General features: G+C 45.3%; 2 protein-coding genes and 1 long non-coding RNA gene across 5 annotated transcripts; 1 reads left to right on the forward strand and 2 right to left on the reverse strand.

The window, feature by feature from the left end:
* Positions 1–9: 9 nt before the first annotated feature.
* Positions 10–9,194, reverse strand: LOC136449936 (serine carboxypeptidase-like 26). Of its 3 annotated transcripts, none has more exons than XM_066450166.1 (6): positions 9,063–9,194; positions 3,565–3,813; positions 3,198–3,469; positions 2,960–3,105; positions 2,775–2,870; positions 10–2,419 (listed from the first exon to the last, which is right to left on the reverse strand). In XM_066450166.1, exons 3-6 carry the CDS (start codon positions 3,318–3,320, stop codon positions 2,284–2,286), a joined length of 501 nt encoding a protein of 166 aa, XP_066306263.1. In that variant the 5' UTR covers positions 3,321–3,469; positions 3,565–3,813; positions 9,063–9,194; the 3' UTR covers positions 10–2,283. The 3 variants fall into 3 exon arrangements, with proteins under 3 accessions (XP_066306263.1, XP_066306261.1, XP_066306262.1); XM_066450164.1 differs by having other exon boundaries at positions 3,565–3,740; positions 8,882–9,194; XM_066450165.1 differs by having other exon boundaries at positions 8,882–9,194.
* On the forward strand, positions 7,687–8,028 carry LOC136454606 (uncharacterized mitochondrial protein AtMg00810-like). The gene has a single exon (XM_066454976.1). The coding sequence runs from the start codon at positions 7,687–7,689 to the stop codon at positions 8,026–8,028; it is 342 nt and encodes a 113-aa protein (XP_066311073.1).
* An 828-nt stretch (positions 9,195–10,022) lies between the features above and the next one.
* LOC136449938 (uncharacterized) lies at positions 10,023–14,755 on the reverse strand. Its single transcript, XR_010758191.1, has 4 exons — positions 14,573–14,755; positions 13,346–13,441; positions 13,169–13,261; positions 10,023–10,265 (listed from the first exon to the last, which is right to left on the reverse strand). It is a non-coding gene; the product is annotated as an uncharacterized lncRNA (long non-coding RNA).
* Positions 14,756–16,093: the final 1,338 nt, after the last annotated feature.

Here is a 16,093-nt window from a genome sequence, read left to right on the forward strand (position 1 = left end):
AATTGAGGAATCACAACCACCTATTCCTAAAATAGCTCAACTATCTATTTCTAGTATAACAAACATGCAAGGTACAATGAACTCGGTCCATGCTTCCAAACCACAGCCCCTATACATGTGCTAGACCATTCCTTCTAATAGCAACCACCTGGATATGCTAGTAAAGAAGGGGCCAATCTTGTCTGCAAATTGGATAAGGCTCTATATGAACTTAAACAGGCACCACGTGCCTGCTATGCTCGGTTGTGTGGGAAATTGGAAGCTTTGGGTTTTGTACCATCAAAGGCAGATACTTCACTATTCTATTATCAGAGAGGAAAATATACTATGTTTGTCCTAGTTTATGTGGATGACATAATAGTGGCAAGCTCGTCACAAGAAGCAACTGTTGCGTTGCTCAAGGATTTGGAGAAAGAATTTGCCTTGAAGGACTTGGGTGATCTCCACTATTTTTTGGGCATAGAAGTGAAGAAATCTCAGGATGTACTGAAGCTTTCACAAGACAGATATGCTGATGATGTCATACAATGGGCAGGAATGAGCAAATGCAAGCCTATGGATACTCCCCTTTCTTCTGTTGAGAATCTTAGCGCATCTGAATGTCAGCCTCTTGGATCTGAAGATGCTACTCGGTACAGGAGTACAGTGGGGGCACTACAATACGTCACACTAAATAGACCGGATCTTTCATTCTCTGTGAATAAGGTCTGCCAATTTCTTCACGCGCCAACTACAACAACTTCGGTGCAGTGAAGAGGATATTGAGATATGTGCAGGGAACCTTGAGTTTGGGACTCAAGATAGGTCGGTCAAAATCAACAATTGTGAGTGCCTTCTCTGATGCCGACTGGGCAGGATGCCCTGATGATAGGCGTTGCACGGGAGGTTTTGTTGTGTTCTTCGGATCAAACCTGATCTCATGGTGTGCTAAGAAATAGGCCACAATATCACGTTCAAGTACAGAGGCATAATACAAATCTTTAGCAAATGCTACAGCTGAAGTGATGTGGATTCAAAAATTGCTTGATGAATTGGGAGTTCAGCATCCTCGGGCAGCTCGGTTGTGGTGTGACAATTTAGGTGCTACCTATCTTTCTGCTAATCCTGTGTTCCATGCTTGGACTAAGCACATTGAGATAGATTTTTTTTGTTGGAGAAAGGGTAGCACAGAAATTGCTAGACATCCGATGGATTCACACTGAAGATCAGCTAGCAGATGAATTTACCAAACCAGTTATGGTAGCCAAGATTGATAAGTTCAGAGCCAATCTCAACCTAGTGGCCGGCTGAGATTGAGTGGGGGTATTAGCGGAACTAGTTAGCCTGATAGGGTTTGTTAGCCGGTGCATAGTTGTGAGGAACATACGCCGCATCTTGTACATGAAGTTAGGAGATATTGTTAGGTTGTCGTTGAGTCTATCCCTTGTAACTTGAAGTGTTGTACAAGCTACACCAGGGGCTGTTCCTAGTCCTATAAGCGCGAAGACGAGAGCCTCAGGGAGAGGCATCTTGTTAACTCTATTCTTTACATCTAGATAGAATATATGTCTATATACATAGCAAATTATATGTACCAAACAAAAGTCAAAACGGCTTATAATTTGGAACGGAGAGAGTATAAGGCATGAAGGTCTGAGAGGTTGTTAATCGACATCAGCAGGATATTCACTAACAACTAACACACTGGACTCAAAGTTTTAGCAGCTTCGAGATCTCTTAAAGCTACAACCATGTACCAACAATGTGGCCTTTCTGACTCAGCAATTTAAGCCCTTAAATATACCAATGATCCTATACTGCATGACCTGTTGTGTCGGTCGCAACATAAATTATTCTGCAGCCATCAGTTGTTTTCCGTTGGCAGTTGTCTGTCTGAAAGGAAGGAACTGATTAAGACAAGCGCCTCTGCTGGCTTGTCTTGAGGCACATCGTGGCCTCCTCATCTGATAGTCAACAGTGTCAATCCTTCATACTCAACAAACCTTCCAGTAACCTGCATTGTGTTCAACATCAAACGAACATTGCACATAAGCTGAATTTCCAGTTTTCATTTTGTAAACACTTTATTGTGACCCCGTTCGCTTCGCTGAAAAAACAAGCCAAAACACTGTTCTTCCGATTTGTTGTGAGAGAAAAATACTGTTTCGGCTGAAAAAACAAGCCGAAAAAGACGGATTATAAGAGAATCGAACAGGCCCGACCATGGTTGCCACTGTGACTTGACAGGAAGGCCAAGCGCTTCTACCCAGTACCGTGACCCAATAATTGGAACTCTGCCATCCATCAGCCTGTTCGTTTGGCTGTGGCTTGTCGTAAATGATCGTAAATTTCTAGCTGGAACAGTATTTTTCTCCAGCAGTACTTCTTCACGAACCAGCAACGATACAAACCAGCCAACCGAACAGGCTGCATATCTCCACTGTAACAGAAGAAAGAAAAAATATACTGTAAGTGCCAAATATCAAGTAACCATAATTCCGATCAGTATCAGAAATCAAGCGAAATATAAGAACAGGTCCCGAATCATTTCTTGCAGTTAAGGAATTCAGTAAGTCAACTGAAAGTATTTAAGGGCAGACCGAGTTATTGCAAGAAACTAAAGGGCGTACTCAGTGCAGAGAGCTCCCGTTCAAATTTGCTTAAAACATAATGGAACATTGTAAATATAGAAGCAATGGAAATCATATAGATCTACTCCTCTTTCCAATTTCTAGTGTAACAGTTGATCCGTTGCTTTGATTCAGAAGTAAACAAGTAAACTGCAGAAGCCAAACCTGTAGACCCAAACTCTTAATCCAGTCTTGACAAGCTTTGAGTAAATAGGACGAACAGTAAATATGGTGTCATAATAGTTGTCAAAAACTGAGTCGCTGCAACAATGTTATGAAAATAAGTTATGTCCGGTATTCAATTACTACTAGGGATGGATAACAAGGAAGCTCATGCACATATATACCACCTGCAGATACTCCATCTTCTATCCTTGATCCATCCACTGACATTCGCGTGAAGTGATTTCTGTACATCAATCCTATTCAAGTAATCTTCATTGTGGATTGAGTAACATAGATCATATCCTGAGAACATCCTCAATCTTTTGAACTTCTGATAGAAAAAAACATATCCAGTTATCTTCATTTTCATTCTATTGCAATATTTCTAAAGTACCAGCAGAAGTTACTGAAATGTGCAATTACCTTGGCTGTCTTTTCTATTGTATTTTTAGAACTGGATGAAAGTGCTGACTCATCAGTATTGCACTTGGGTGCGTATACGTTGTAGATATCAATCTTATCGTATTGTGTGTATACAAGGCTCATTGCATGGGCGCATTCCCCGAGAAGATAGTCCTGAAGGTGCAAACGTCTTTTACGTGCTTGTAAAGTTGATCTGATATCACCGAGTGGCTCCACGCAAACTCAAGTAGCCCCTTGTAGTCATAGTAAGCATCAGTCTCTGCATTGCAAACCTATCAAAGATAGTTCCATATAAACTCCTCGAGTTACAAATTAATTCCGGATTCTGAAATACAAAAACGAAAATAAAATGGTTTTTGGTACTTACAATAAATCCTTTCAGATTGATACGCTGATTTGTTTCAAGATGTTTGTTGCGCTCATACAGTAAAGTAATCTGCTGCTCTCTCTGCTGTACGCGCGGCAAGGGCAGACGTCGAAGGGCTCCCCTGTTGATGCACTGTAGCCGCGGCAGGGCAGGCGTCAAAAGGCTCTCCTGCCGCACTGCAGCCACCGCAGGGACAGACGCTAAAGTCAGTTCTTCTGCCACATCTAGTCACTGTAGCAGCATGACAGCCTGGTATGTCAGTGTACTGGGATTAGATGTGTAGAATTGTATATATAGCTTCCCACTACAACTCAATAAAAAGAGAGAGTTCAGTTTTGCCATCTTTTATGCAGGGCTCCGGCCAACGCTGGTGCTTGTGCTGTGTGTGTGCGCTTGTTCTCCCTCCCTCATCTACCTAAAGTCGTAGAGTGTGTGCGAGAACGCCGGTGAGCGGTTGGCTCACCCGTGCGGGAGATCTCGGGACCAACAAGTGGTATCGGAGCCGTACAAGCGCCGTCGTCGGACTAACCGCTGGCGATGACGGACGGTTCGAAGATGGACACCAACAGCGGTGCTGCTGGGGCTACCCAGCCACGACAGGAGGTCGTCGTACGCACGGTGCGGGAGGTCAGCGGCACCAGTTGGCCGACGCTGACTCACACCAACTATGGTGAGTGGGCGGTGACCATAAAGGTCAAGCTCAGAGCCCGACGGCTCTGGAATGCTATTGATAAGGGCATCGACAACGATAAAGACAATATGTTAGCGTTGAAGGCTATCCTCGCTGCTGTGCTAGTGGAGTACAGGGAGCCAATGGGGGTGAAGAACTCTGCTAAGGAGACGTGGGAGGCCATTGCAGCGATGCACGTCGGCTTCGACCGCACAAAGAAAGCAACAGCGTAGCTGCTGAAGCAGAAGTACACCAACATCAAGTTCAAGGATGGTGAGTCGGTGGAGGACTTCTCCCTCCGCCTGCAGTCGCTCATCAGCAAGCTAAGAAGCCACGGCGTCACCATCGACGAAGAAGAGGCGGTCTACAAGTACCTACACTCCGTGCAGGTGAAGTACATCCAGATCGCTCTCTCCATAGAGACGATGTTGGACTTGTCCACCCTCACCATTGAGGATGTGACAGGCCGTCTATGGGTGGTGGACGAGCGCATGGAGCAGGCCACAGCAACGAAGGACAGCGGCAAGCTGCTGCTGACAGAGAAGGAGTGGGCTACCTAGATAAAGGAGAAGAAGTTCGGGGAAGCCTCCTCCAGCCGCGGTGGCGATGGAAAATGCCACGGCAAGGCTTCTTCGGAGAAGAAGAAGAAGAAGAAGGTCGACCCCAACGCCTGCCGGCGCTGTGGGAAGATGGGCCATTGGGCAAAGGAGTGCCCAAATCGCAAGCAGAAGAAGAAGGTTGAGGCTCATTTAGCACAGGCTGATGAGGATGATGAGGCCACTCTCCTAATGGCGACATTCTGTACATTGCATGACGTTGAGGCCAAGGAGAAGGGAGAAGTGATGGTGGTGGAAGGGCACGGCAAGGCTCTGAAGGCTTTCAACCTCAACGAACCACGCGCCCAAGTCCACCTCGAACGTGTGGGCAGTGAGCAGGAGCAGCGGTGGTACTTGGACTCCGGCGTTAGTAACCAAATGATAGGCTCCAAGGAAGCCTTCTCCGATCTCGACGGCAACATGACCGGCACGGTGAAGTTCGGTGATGGCTCAAGGGTGGCGATTCGAGGGCGCGGCACCATCATCTTTAGGTGCCAGAACGGTGAGCACCGCACACTGATGGATATGTACTACATCCCGTAGCTATGTTCAAGCATCATCAGCATCAGGCAGCTAGATGAGCGCGGATGCGAGGTACTGATCGAGAGCGGGATCCTGAAGATTCGGGATCGGGAGTGCCATCTTCTCGTGAAGGTAAAACGCTCACATAATTGATTCTACCTGCTCGACTTGAAGGTAGAGCTGCCGGTGTGACTAGCAGCACGGCACACCAAGGAGCCGTGGTTGTGGCATGCCTGGTTCGTCCATCTTAGCTTTGACACGCTCGTTTAGCTGGAGAAGATGGTCTGAGGGCTGCCCCACATCAAGCACGCAGGTGAGCTGTGTGATAGCTACCTGGCCGAGAAGCAGAGGAGGCTACCATTCCCAAAGGCGGCCAAGTATCGCGCGACAGACGCTCTCGAGCTCGTCCACAGCGATCTATGCAGGCCAATCATGCCAGGCATAAATGGTGGTCGATGGTACTTCCTCCTGCTCGTGGATGATTGCATTTGCTATATGTGGTTGCAACTCCTAACGAACAAGGACGAGGCGATGGAAGCGATCAAGAAGTTCAAGCCACGCGCGGAGGTGGAGAGTGGCATGAAGCTACGCGTGCTCTGGACTGATCGCGGTGGTGAATTTACTTCGGTGGAGTTCATTGCGTACCGTACGGATCAGGGTGTGGTGCGACACCGCACTGCGTCGTACTCGCCACAGCAGAATGGCATGGTGGAGCGGCGGAACTAGATAGTGGTCGGCATGGCTCGATTCATGATGAAGGCTAAGAGCATGTTGGCAAGGTTCTGTGATGAGGCGGTGACCATGGCGGTGTTCATCCTCAACCGCGCGCCCATAAAGGCCCTAAATGGCATGATGCCGTTCGAAGCTTGGTATGGGCGCAAGCCAAGCGTGTCCTTCCTCTAGACATTCGACTACATCGGCCATGTCAGGAAGACGAAGTTGATCCTCACCAAGCTAGAGGACAAGAGCACACTGATGGTTCTCTTACGCTATGAGGAAGGTACCAAGGTGTACCGACTCTATAACCCACGTGGAGGCAAGGTGGTTGTCTCGCGCGACGTCATGTTTGACGAGAAGGTGGCCTGGGACTAGGATAGTCTGGGCATAGGGGAAGCTAGCGGCTTCACCAGCACCTTCGTCGTCGAGCACTTGGTCATCCATGGTGGTGGAGACGCTAGAGAGGAGGTGCCAACCACTACAGCAACAGAGCTGAGCACTCCTAGGGCAGTGCCGATCACTACGAGAGGGGTGCCGAGTGCTCTAGGAGTGGTGCTGAGCGGTCCTACAGTGGTGCCGACCACTCTAGGATGGGTGTCGAACGCTCCTGTAATGGAGCCAAGAGGTCTTGCAGTGGTGTCGACCACTCCAAGACTGGTGCCGAGCACTCATGCAGTGGTGCCAACCACTCTAGGAGTGGTGACAACCGGTCTAGAAGTAGTGCCAAATAGTGTAGCCATGGTGCCAAGCACTGCAGGTGCTATGCCAACCACTCCGGTGGAATAGGGGACTCCATTGACGCCAATTGAGTTTGCCTCACCTCCAAGCGACATCACTGAGTTTGTGGATGCCTTCCACAGCAGTGAGGAGGTGCGGTTCCACAGGCTGGATGACATCATCGGTGGCATAGGGTCCTCAGGCCTAGCAGGTCGGCTGCTCAATGACCTAGAGCTGCTTCTCATCAGTGCAGAGGAACCACCCACATTCAAGCTGGCCGAGCGTGATACAAATTGGCGACGGGCGATGCTAGAGGAGATGAAGGCGATCGAGGAAAACGAGACTTGGAAGCTCATCAATCCACCTCGAGGATGCCGTTCGATTAGCCTAAAGTGGATGTACAAGGTCAAGTGGGACGAGCGTGGAGCCATTGTCAAGCATAAGGCGCACCTCATCGCCCGAGGCTTTGTCCAGTGCGAGGGCATTGACTTTGAGGAAGTCTTTGTGCCGGTAGCACGCATAGAGTCTATCCGACTACTGTTGGCTTTAGTAGCAGCAAAGGACTGGTGTGTCCATCACCTGGACATAAAATTGGCCTTCCTCAATGGTGAGCTGGTGGAGATGGTCTTCGTTAGGCAACCTTCGGGTTTCGTCGTTAAGGGAGCGGAGCATACGGTGCTCTGACTACACAAGGCACTCTACGGGCTATGGCAGGCCCCGCGAGCATGGAACGCCAAGCTTGATGCCACGCTGGGCGAGCTTGGGTTCACATGGTGCGCAACCAAGCACGCGCTCTACACATGATGATGGGGGAAGGAGGAGCTTGTCATCGATGTATATGTGGATGACTTGATCATTGTCGGCGTGCGTGTGGAGGACATCGACAGCTTCAAGCATGAGATGGCGGCTTGTTTTCGAATGAGTGATCTTGGCGCGCTCTCCTACTACCTCGGCATCGAGGTAAGACAGGGGAAGGAGGCGCTCATGCTCGGTCAGAGCGCATATGCCTCGAAGCTATTGGAGCAGACCGGCATGGCTGAGTACAAGGCGTGCGTGACTCCGATGGAGGAGTGGCTGAAGCTAACAAAGGCCAGTACTACGATGAAGGTAGATGCAACACTCTACCAGAGCATCGTCGGTGGTCTGCACTACCTAGTCCACATGAGGCCGAACATTACGTTCGCCGTGGGCTACGTCAGCCGCTTCATGGAGGATCTCGAGAGGATCACTGGGCCATGTTGAAGCAGTTGTTGTGCTACATCAAGGGGATGGTGGATCAGGTGATCGTCTTCCCCATGACCGGCGAAAGTGGGCTACATCTCACTGTGTTCAGTGATGTAGACATGGTCGGGGACATCGATGGATGGTGGAGCACCTCTGGCGTGATCGTCTTCCTTGTGTCGGCTCCAATCTTATGGTTGTCGCTGAAACAGAAGGTGGTGGCGCTATCCACGTGCAAGGTAGAGTATGTGGTGGCGACCACAGCGGCATGCCAAGCTGTGTGGCTACGCTGGCTGTTGGGCGAGTGGACCAGTGTGGAAGCTCACCCACCAGCACTGATGGTAGATGACCAGCCCACCATCGCCCTCGTGAAGAATCCGGTTCTCCACGACTGGAGCAAGCACATCGATGTGAAGTTCCACTTCATTAGGGACTATGTCGATGGAGGGCATATTGCCATTGAGTTCGTCGAAACTGGTCGGCAACTCATGGATGTCCTCACCAAGCTGCTTGGCCGTCTTTGGTTCACAGAGCTGAAGAAGATGATCAGTATGGTGGATGTTATAGGGTTAGCAGTAGGATTAGGGGAATAATTATAAAGTAACCTACTGCTCTCCCTGCTGTACACGCAGCAAGGGCAAGTGTCGAAGGGCTGCCCTACTGCTGCACTGTAGCCGCGGCAGGGGCAGGCGCCGAAAGGCCCCCTACCGCACTGTAGCCACAGCAGGGGCAGACGCTAAAGTCAGCCCTGCCGTCATATCTAGTACTGTAGCAGCATGGTAGCCTGGCATGTCTGTATACTAGGATTAGATGGGTAGAGTTGTATATATAGCTTCCCACTACAACTCAGTAAAAAGAGAGAGTTTAGTTTTACCATCTCCTCTGTAGAGCTTTGGCCAATGTCGGTGCTTGTGTGTAGGACCCAGTTTTAAGAACAAAACCAGATACACATCATATGTGAGTCCAGAAAGTCAAATCTCATATATAGCTACAAATAAGAGTAATATCAAAAGACAATGCTTAAATACATAGCGTATTAGTATAAAGATTATAACCTCAGAGTATAGACAGTGGAAAGACAACTCCGATCTTCAGGCGAAGACTCCAAATCCATAGGGATAACTGACTAGTTGATCACAAGCCTAATTCCTCCAAATTCTAGCAATCTGGTACCCATCCGGGATTTTTCTAAAGATTTAAAAAGTAAACCAAACGTAAGTACATATCGTACTCAACAAATATAACATAGGGTTTATGAGGCTCAAAAGGCTGACACTGGTTTAACTACGATTAGCTTTCAATGAGTCATCTTTTAGCAATTGGGTGGCAACAAGTTCATCACAAGCCCATAAACACATGATCAGGTAAACATGAATAATGAATAGCATAAACAGTAATCATTAATGAGCATATTTATCATCAGTATCATCCGTGTTCATCATCATTAACCATTAGTGATCATCTATTCTGTAAGGGTTCCAAGGCCGCTCGTGACCGTGAGCACGGCTGATATACTAGTTTTACACTCTACAGAGGTTGTACACTTTCACTATGAGTCATAATTTACCCTTTCGTCTGAGGTGGCCAACCTCTTGACCTACTACCAAGGAAGGTCGACAGGGTTCACTATGAAGTCTTTCAAAGGTTCGTCTAACAAGTTAGGGCCGCTAAGGTTTCCCCATTAGTAAACATGAACCCCCCTCCAAGGAGTGACTAACAAAATACAAAGAAACCAAAGTGCACCCTCTTGGCAGGCCAAGATCATACAAACCGAAGCCTCTCTTGCGCCATAAAGGTAACCTCTAATAAGCTAGAAAAAGGTCTTCATACTAAGCTAAAGCCAGAGCCATATAGCCCTTATAGCTGTACTGTAAGTCCCGGATGATCACTTACAGATAAGTTCTTAGGGAGAGGAATCTAGAGCACCATACAATAGCCCAATGCTCTAGCCCACTTGTTCCATGTTGCTAAAAAGTATCTTTTAATGTTTATTGCATATTACATTAGTCAAGTTACAAGATCATGGTTGTAGTTGAGCACTAGCATCATACTACCCAATGCAATAACCCAAATGTATCAAGGTACAAGGTAACAAAGTACTAGGAAATCCTTAGTGACAGTCAAGGTAGACACATGCAGTATGAATTAAATGATTAAAGGTGTATAGGACAACAAGGAAGATCCCATGATATACTTGCCTTAAACTAAGATCCTTCTTCTAGTCCAAAACTTTAATGGGACTCCTTCTTGATTCACCACTGGACAAGATCATAAAGCACCACACAAGCATTCATGCAATCATACACGAAGCAAACAATAGATCTAAATTAGAACAGTACATCAAACATAAAATCAAGATGAAAAGTTTGTAAAACGAATCTACGTCTTGCTATGAACACACACACACAGACGCGAAAATCACTCTAATCGGAGCTACGGTGAAAAAGATACATCCACCGAAAGATTTGCTCATAGGAGAAAATATAAAACTATTAGCTTCATGTGTTTTAATTATATAAAAACATATATAAGATATTTTATAGATAATATAATTTAAGTCAAATTTAGATTTGAATTATAAAACTAAACAGAAAGAAATCATATTTTATTTATAAAACCCAGTTGCATAATTATTATTCAAATTAGAATTTAAGCCATGAAATTCCAGAAATAGCGACATGGTAGCCACTGTTACGCGTAGATCTCGTCACTATGAATCTAATGCAACTTAAATGAATTAAAACGGAGTTAAAACGTAGAAGATAGGATTTAAATAAGATTCTCTTTATTAAAATAGTAGATTAAATCTAACCTCGAATTTTAAAAGTTGAAAACATACTTAACAGTACTATAAACATGTAGATTATGAAATTACAAACCTAACGTAATTTGAACGGATCAAATCGGAGTTAAAACGGAGAAGTTATGGCTAAAACAAAATCAGTGGCAAATCTGTAAATAAGTGAAAACATATTTTCAATCTAACCGAAATAAAGTACGCTTTCAAAAGAAGAAAACAGAATCAGGAAGCCGTTTTGGACTACAGATTAAGTCTCAAATATTTATAAGGGGCTTTTTGTAAATATAACAGCGAAGGGGTATGATGAAATCTCGATCGTCGGATCAGATGCGGGCGGCCGAGATTGGATCGACGGTGTAAGTGGCCGTCGACGAGGTGGGTGACGGCGGTGCCATGGCGGGAGCAAGGAGTGCTCGCCAACGACGTTAGTTCTTGACCTACGGAGCACGGTTTTTTGAACGGAAAAGTCCGGGAGAGAGAGAGGAGAGTGGGGGAACTCACCGGACCCAAGAGAAGCGAGCGGGAACCTACGGAGGGCGGTGCGGCGCTCGACGGGCGACGGCGGACGGCGGCGCTAGATGGCGGTGCGGCTGCGGGCGCTCGGGCGATGCGGCTGCAGCGTTGGTGCGGGATAGCGAGGCAGCGCAAGGTGCGGCTCGGCTTATATGGGGCCAGGAAGCGTAGGGCACATGGCACGCGCGGCGTAATGGAGCCGGACATGGCGGCGTCGACGCGGTCGTGTTCGGAGCAGACACGGCGTGGAGAGGAAGAAGGCGCCCTAACGGGTGGGCCAGCGCTGTCAACGGGATGGAAGGAAGGCGCGCGTGCGGTGCGACCTAGGCCGTGCGGGAGGAGCAGCGGCGATGCTGGGCCGGTGCGCGTAGCTGGGCCAACACGGGAAAATCAATGCCGCACAGGAAAAAAACAAACACGTGGATTGGGCCTGCGGTGGAGAAGGGAGAAAGAAAAGATTGCACTAGGCCGGTGACAAGAGGCCCACGCGGGTGAGAGAGAGTTGGAGGCGAGCGGGCTATGGCCTTGGGCCAGCAGGCCGAATAGAGGGAGAGGGTGAGTTTCCATTTTCCCACTTTCAATTTTTTTCCTATTTCGTTTTCAAAACTAAATTCAAACATGACCAAGTCAAATTCAAATGGGGTTTCAAATATACTTTTTCAACTCAAGTAAAAATGAGGAATTTTAGTAAGTTTTCCAAAAATAAATTTTACAACTTTTTAAATGCTCTTATTTTTCTATTTTTTTTCTTTTATTTTAAAGCCAATTTCAAATTTACTTTTAAAAAACATTCCAAATTACTTTGGAGTTTTGAATCAACACCACTCATCACAATAAACTTTATGCACCAACATGTATGCACAACCAGTTACTAAACCTTGTGATGAATTTTAATTTAATGAAAATTTTTATTTTCCTAGGTTTTTATGAGCACAAAATTCATAAATAAATCATTTTAATCTTATTTTCAAAAGTACAAATTTTAGGGTGTTACATTATGCTGTGTGTGCACTCTGTTCTTCCTCCCTCTTCTACCTAAAACCATAGAGTGTGGACGAGAACGCCGGCTCACCCGTGCGGAAGATCTCGGGACCAACACATAAACCATCTCAGCTAGCTGTGGAAACTTAATGACCTGTCGCATTAGACTTCATCAGAATCCGAATAAATTAAAGATTGTGTCGCATGTATTTTAAAGATTGACTGGTTGTCCCTTGCTGCATATATAGATCCTCATGTGTTTGTTGTGTCAGACTCAGGCCAGTAGGATAACCACCATACTTAATTTTGATACCTTTCCACTTCAGATTTGTTGGATCAGCCATTTTTCTACTCAATATCAGTGTTCCTTTTTGTTTTAGAAAGGAGGAGCTTAGCTCGGCTGGTTGGGTTGGGACTTGAATTTGGGAGCTGATTTTTTTTTTCTCTAAAAATCATCTACTTTCTCTTAGGTAGGTTAGGTCTCATTTTCGTTTATGTTTTTTTTATTTCTTTTGCAATAACAACCAAAAGGAGCTGTTCCAATCTACAAAGCCTTGACGCATTTTTTTAACAGAACAATTCCCGTCGAGTTGGTTCAGGACCTAACGAATTATTCCTGTGACGTCATGGACCAAAGACTGTACAGAATAGGAACGCGTGTGACCTTTTTTGACTAGAGAATAGTGTACAGTGGAAACATAGGAACGAATTATTCCTGTTCTTCGTTAAAAAAAAAACATATTCCTGTTCTGCGTGCTAACTTTACCAAATATTAAAGAAAGGCGAAAGGCAATCATCGTGGGCTTGTTCAACCTTGCAATTTGTTTGTTGGGAGAAAGGGATCGAGCTGTCTGCCCACTGAATTACCTGCATAGCTCTCTCCTGAGATGTAGAAGTCATGGCTCTTGTACTGAGGAAACCTTCTGAACCAATTCACTAAGAAGGTGTAGGAGTCCTCGGCTGGATTGTTCATAAAATTTTCGATTAGGAACCAATTCAATCTTGACTTTCAGTTCAGCAAAAGAATCAAGAGAGGAAGTTCACCAACAAAGCCGTCGTCTATGTTGTCCTGGTCATAGGTGGTATTTGAGTATGAGAAGCCAACTCCAACAAGAGACTCCAAGAACAGCAAATTTGTCTCTGATCAAATTTAGACCAAGGAAAACAAAATTGAGTTATAGGAAATTTGTGAAACTATACTGAGCATCACCTTATTTTGCATGAAACATAAATCAAAGGAAAAAAGTGGACAATAACAAGTTCTATGTATGCTAGATTTCTTGAGGGGCTTCTGGCATAAAAAAAAAACTGATGAGTTATCTGCTGATACATGGTAACATGGACAAATTCTTTTTTTTCCTGAAAATAGAACAGTTTTGGCCTCTACAACCACACACAGCCAAGTTTTACAGAGTTATTAGGTAAACAGCTGATCAAATAAATAGAGAAAAATGAACCTTAGGAAAATCATAAAATCAGATACATCGAAAGAGGAAAGATATAGAACCTATTTCATAGATGAAGTGTTGGTTCCCATAAAAAAATAAAATCATCAAACTTTGTATGTTTTTTGTTTTGAGGCAACAATTGTTTTTTTTGTTCCCTAATTTGTTTGTAAATTATGTGCTCTTTTTTTCTGCTTGCAATATATTTTATCTGTAGGGGCTTCGGCCCCTCTAGTTTTTTTTAAAAAAAAAGAGGGTGGACACGCCCTGAAATTGATTAAAGGGGTGTTTGGATCCAGCTACTAAAATTTAGGAGGTGTGTCGGGAGGATGTTGCATAGGGTGTTCAGATACTAATAAAAAAATAAATTACATAATCCGTCAGTACTCTACGAGACGAATTTTTTAAGCCTAATTAATCTATCATTAGCATATGTTTACGGTAGCAAAACATCGTCAAATCATGAACTAATTAGGCTTAAAAGATTCGTTTCACAAATTAGTCGCAAACTATGCAATTGGTTTCATAATTAGTCTATATTTAATACTCAATGCATGTGTCTAGATATTCGATAAGACAGAGCGACAAAGAGGGAGGACCCGCCGAGAGGCCTGACTTAAAATATGAGCCCGGAAAAACAAAATGGCGAGAGAGAGAGGGCCTAGGTTACATCAACTAGACAAGTGGAGAGGGATCGACACGCCATGGCCCCGTCACGGCGAGCCCTGGGCCTGGCAGCGTTACTGATGTGACTAAGCAGTAGAAATTCAGAGCATCCACTCAAAAAGAAAAGTAGAAATTCAGAGCAGGAAAGAGAGCAGCAGACCTCTGGTCCATGCAAATTTGTTGAACTCCAAGCCGGTCCCGTTGCCATTGACCAGGAAAGGCCCCAGTTCTGACGATGCTCCATAGCCTACAGACGATCAACCAGGGCCTGATAGAACATGCACATTCAGTTTACTGAGGAGTATGTACGGATCAAATGTTTTCTTTTTTAGCGGGTATGTACAGATCAAATTAGAAAAATAAATTATACGCAAATTCATTTCACTGTACGTCTTCCTCAGTAGACAATGGCTGTTCATGACCAGTCGTTGTAGTGGTTACTTTGTAATGCCTTCGTTCTAAATTATAAGTCATTACAACATTCTTGGAGAGTCAAATATTTCAAGTTTGATCAAATTATAAACAAAATTACAAAGATTTATGACAATAAATACGTATACTTTGAAAATATAATTAATGAAGGATTTAATGATACTTATTTGTTATCATAAATTTTATTATTTTATTATATAAATTTGGTCAAACTTAAAAAGCTTTGACCTCTTCAAAAATGTTGAATAACTTATAACTTGGGATGGAGGGAGTAATAGGTTAGTCTAAATTTCTTTTTTAAGGATGAAGCTGGATTCTTTTTTCATTATCTAAAAAATGTATTGACAGTTCCGTGCAGGAATGAAGTAATAATTAATTAATCAACGTGACTCGTTGGGCACTGCATAGTCGTGTGAATGAAGTATATAAGAAATGACCATGAATAAATAAAGAGAATAGGAGAGTATTTTTGTATGAACAAACAGAGCAAGCAAGTGGTCGAGTCGAGTACGTCCATTGAGCCAGAGCAGGAGAGGTTTGTGCGCCGGCGATGTCTGAGACTCAAAGAACCAGTAGAAGAGCGCCCTCCCGTTGTGCTCGTTCACGGTGACGTACCCGGCGAACTGCGACACCGGAGGGCTCCTCGGCTGCCCGGGGAGCAACGCCACCCGGTCGCCCTCCTGCTCGCCTCTAGCTGCTGCGACTGCCAGCGCCGCCGGCAGCACTGTCACTCAGAGAGCAACTAGGATGATGGTGAAGAGAGGACGCTGCAGCCATAGGATCACTGGAGACGAGGCGGCCATGGAGTTACGCTCTGGTGACTCGAGCCTCGTCAGGGGGATTGGTGCAGAGCTCTGCGTGTGGACAGCGTGCACACTACTACTACCATCCACACACAAACAAGCACCGTGGGAAGGTTTGCGCCATTTATAGCAATGTGCCCCTCGTGATGGTTTGTCATCTAGGGTGCTTTTCATATAATGCTTGTTAGCGAATTTTTTTGTCTTGTGTGCTCTCTCAAAAGGAGTTGACTGTCTGACTGGTCAGCTGTTTGCTTTTATATATTACTTCAGTTGTGCTCCATGACTGTGATTGTGAGCCACACGTGTCGATTGCTTGTTTATGTTGCACCCTCTCTTGAACTTGGAGGATGATTATCAGCAGAAGCTCTTTTGTAAAACACTGGAAAGGATATCATGTATATCTACGCATGAAGCACCTATTTTTTGGGTGCCGTTTTACTCGAGCT

This window comes from Miscanthus floridulus, chromosome 5, assembly GCF_019320115.1.
Source record: "Miscanthus floridulus cultivar M001 chromosome 5, ASM1932011v1, whole genome shotgun sequence".
In the NCBI taxonomy this organism is placed as follows: Eukaryota; Viridiplantae; Streptophyta; class Magnoliopsida; order Poales; family Poaceae; genus Miscanthus; species Miscanthus floridulus.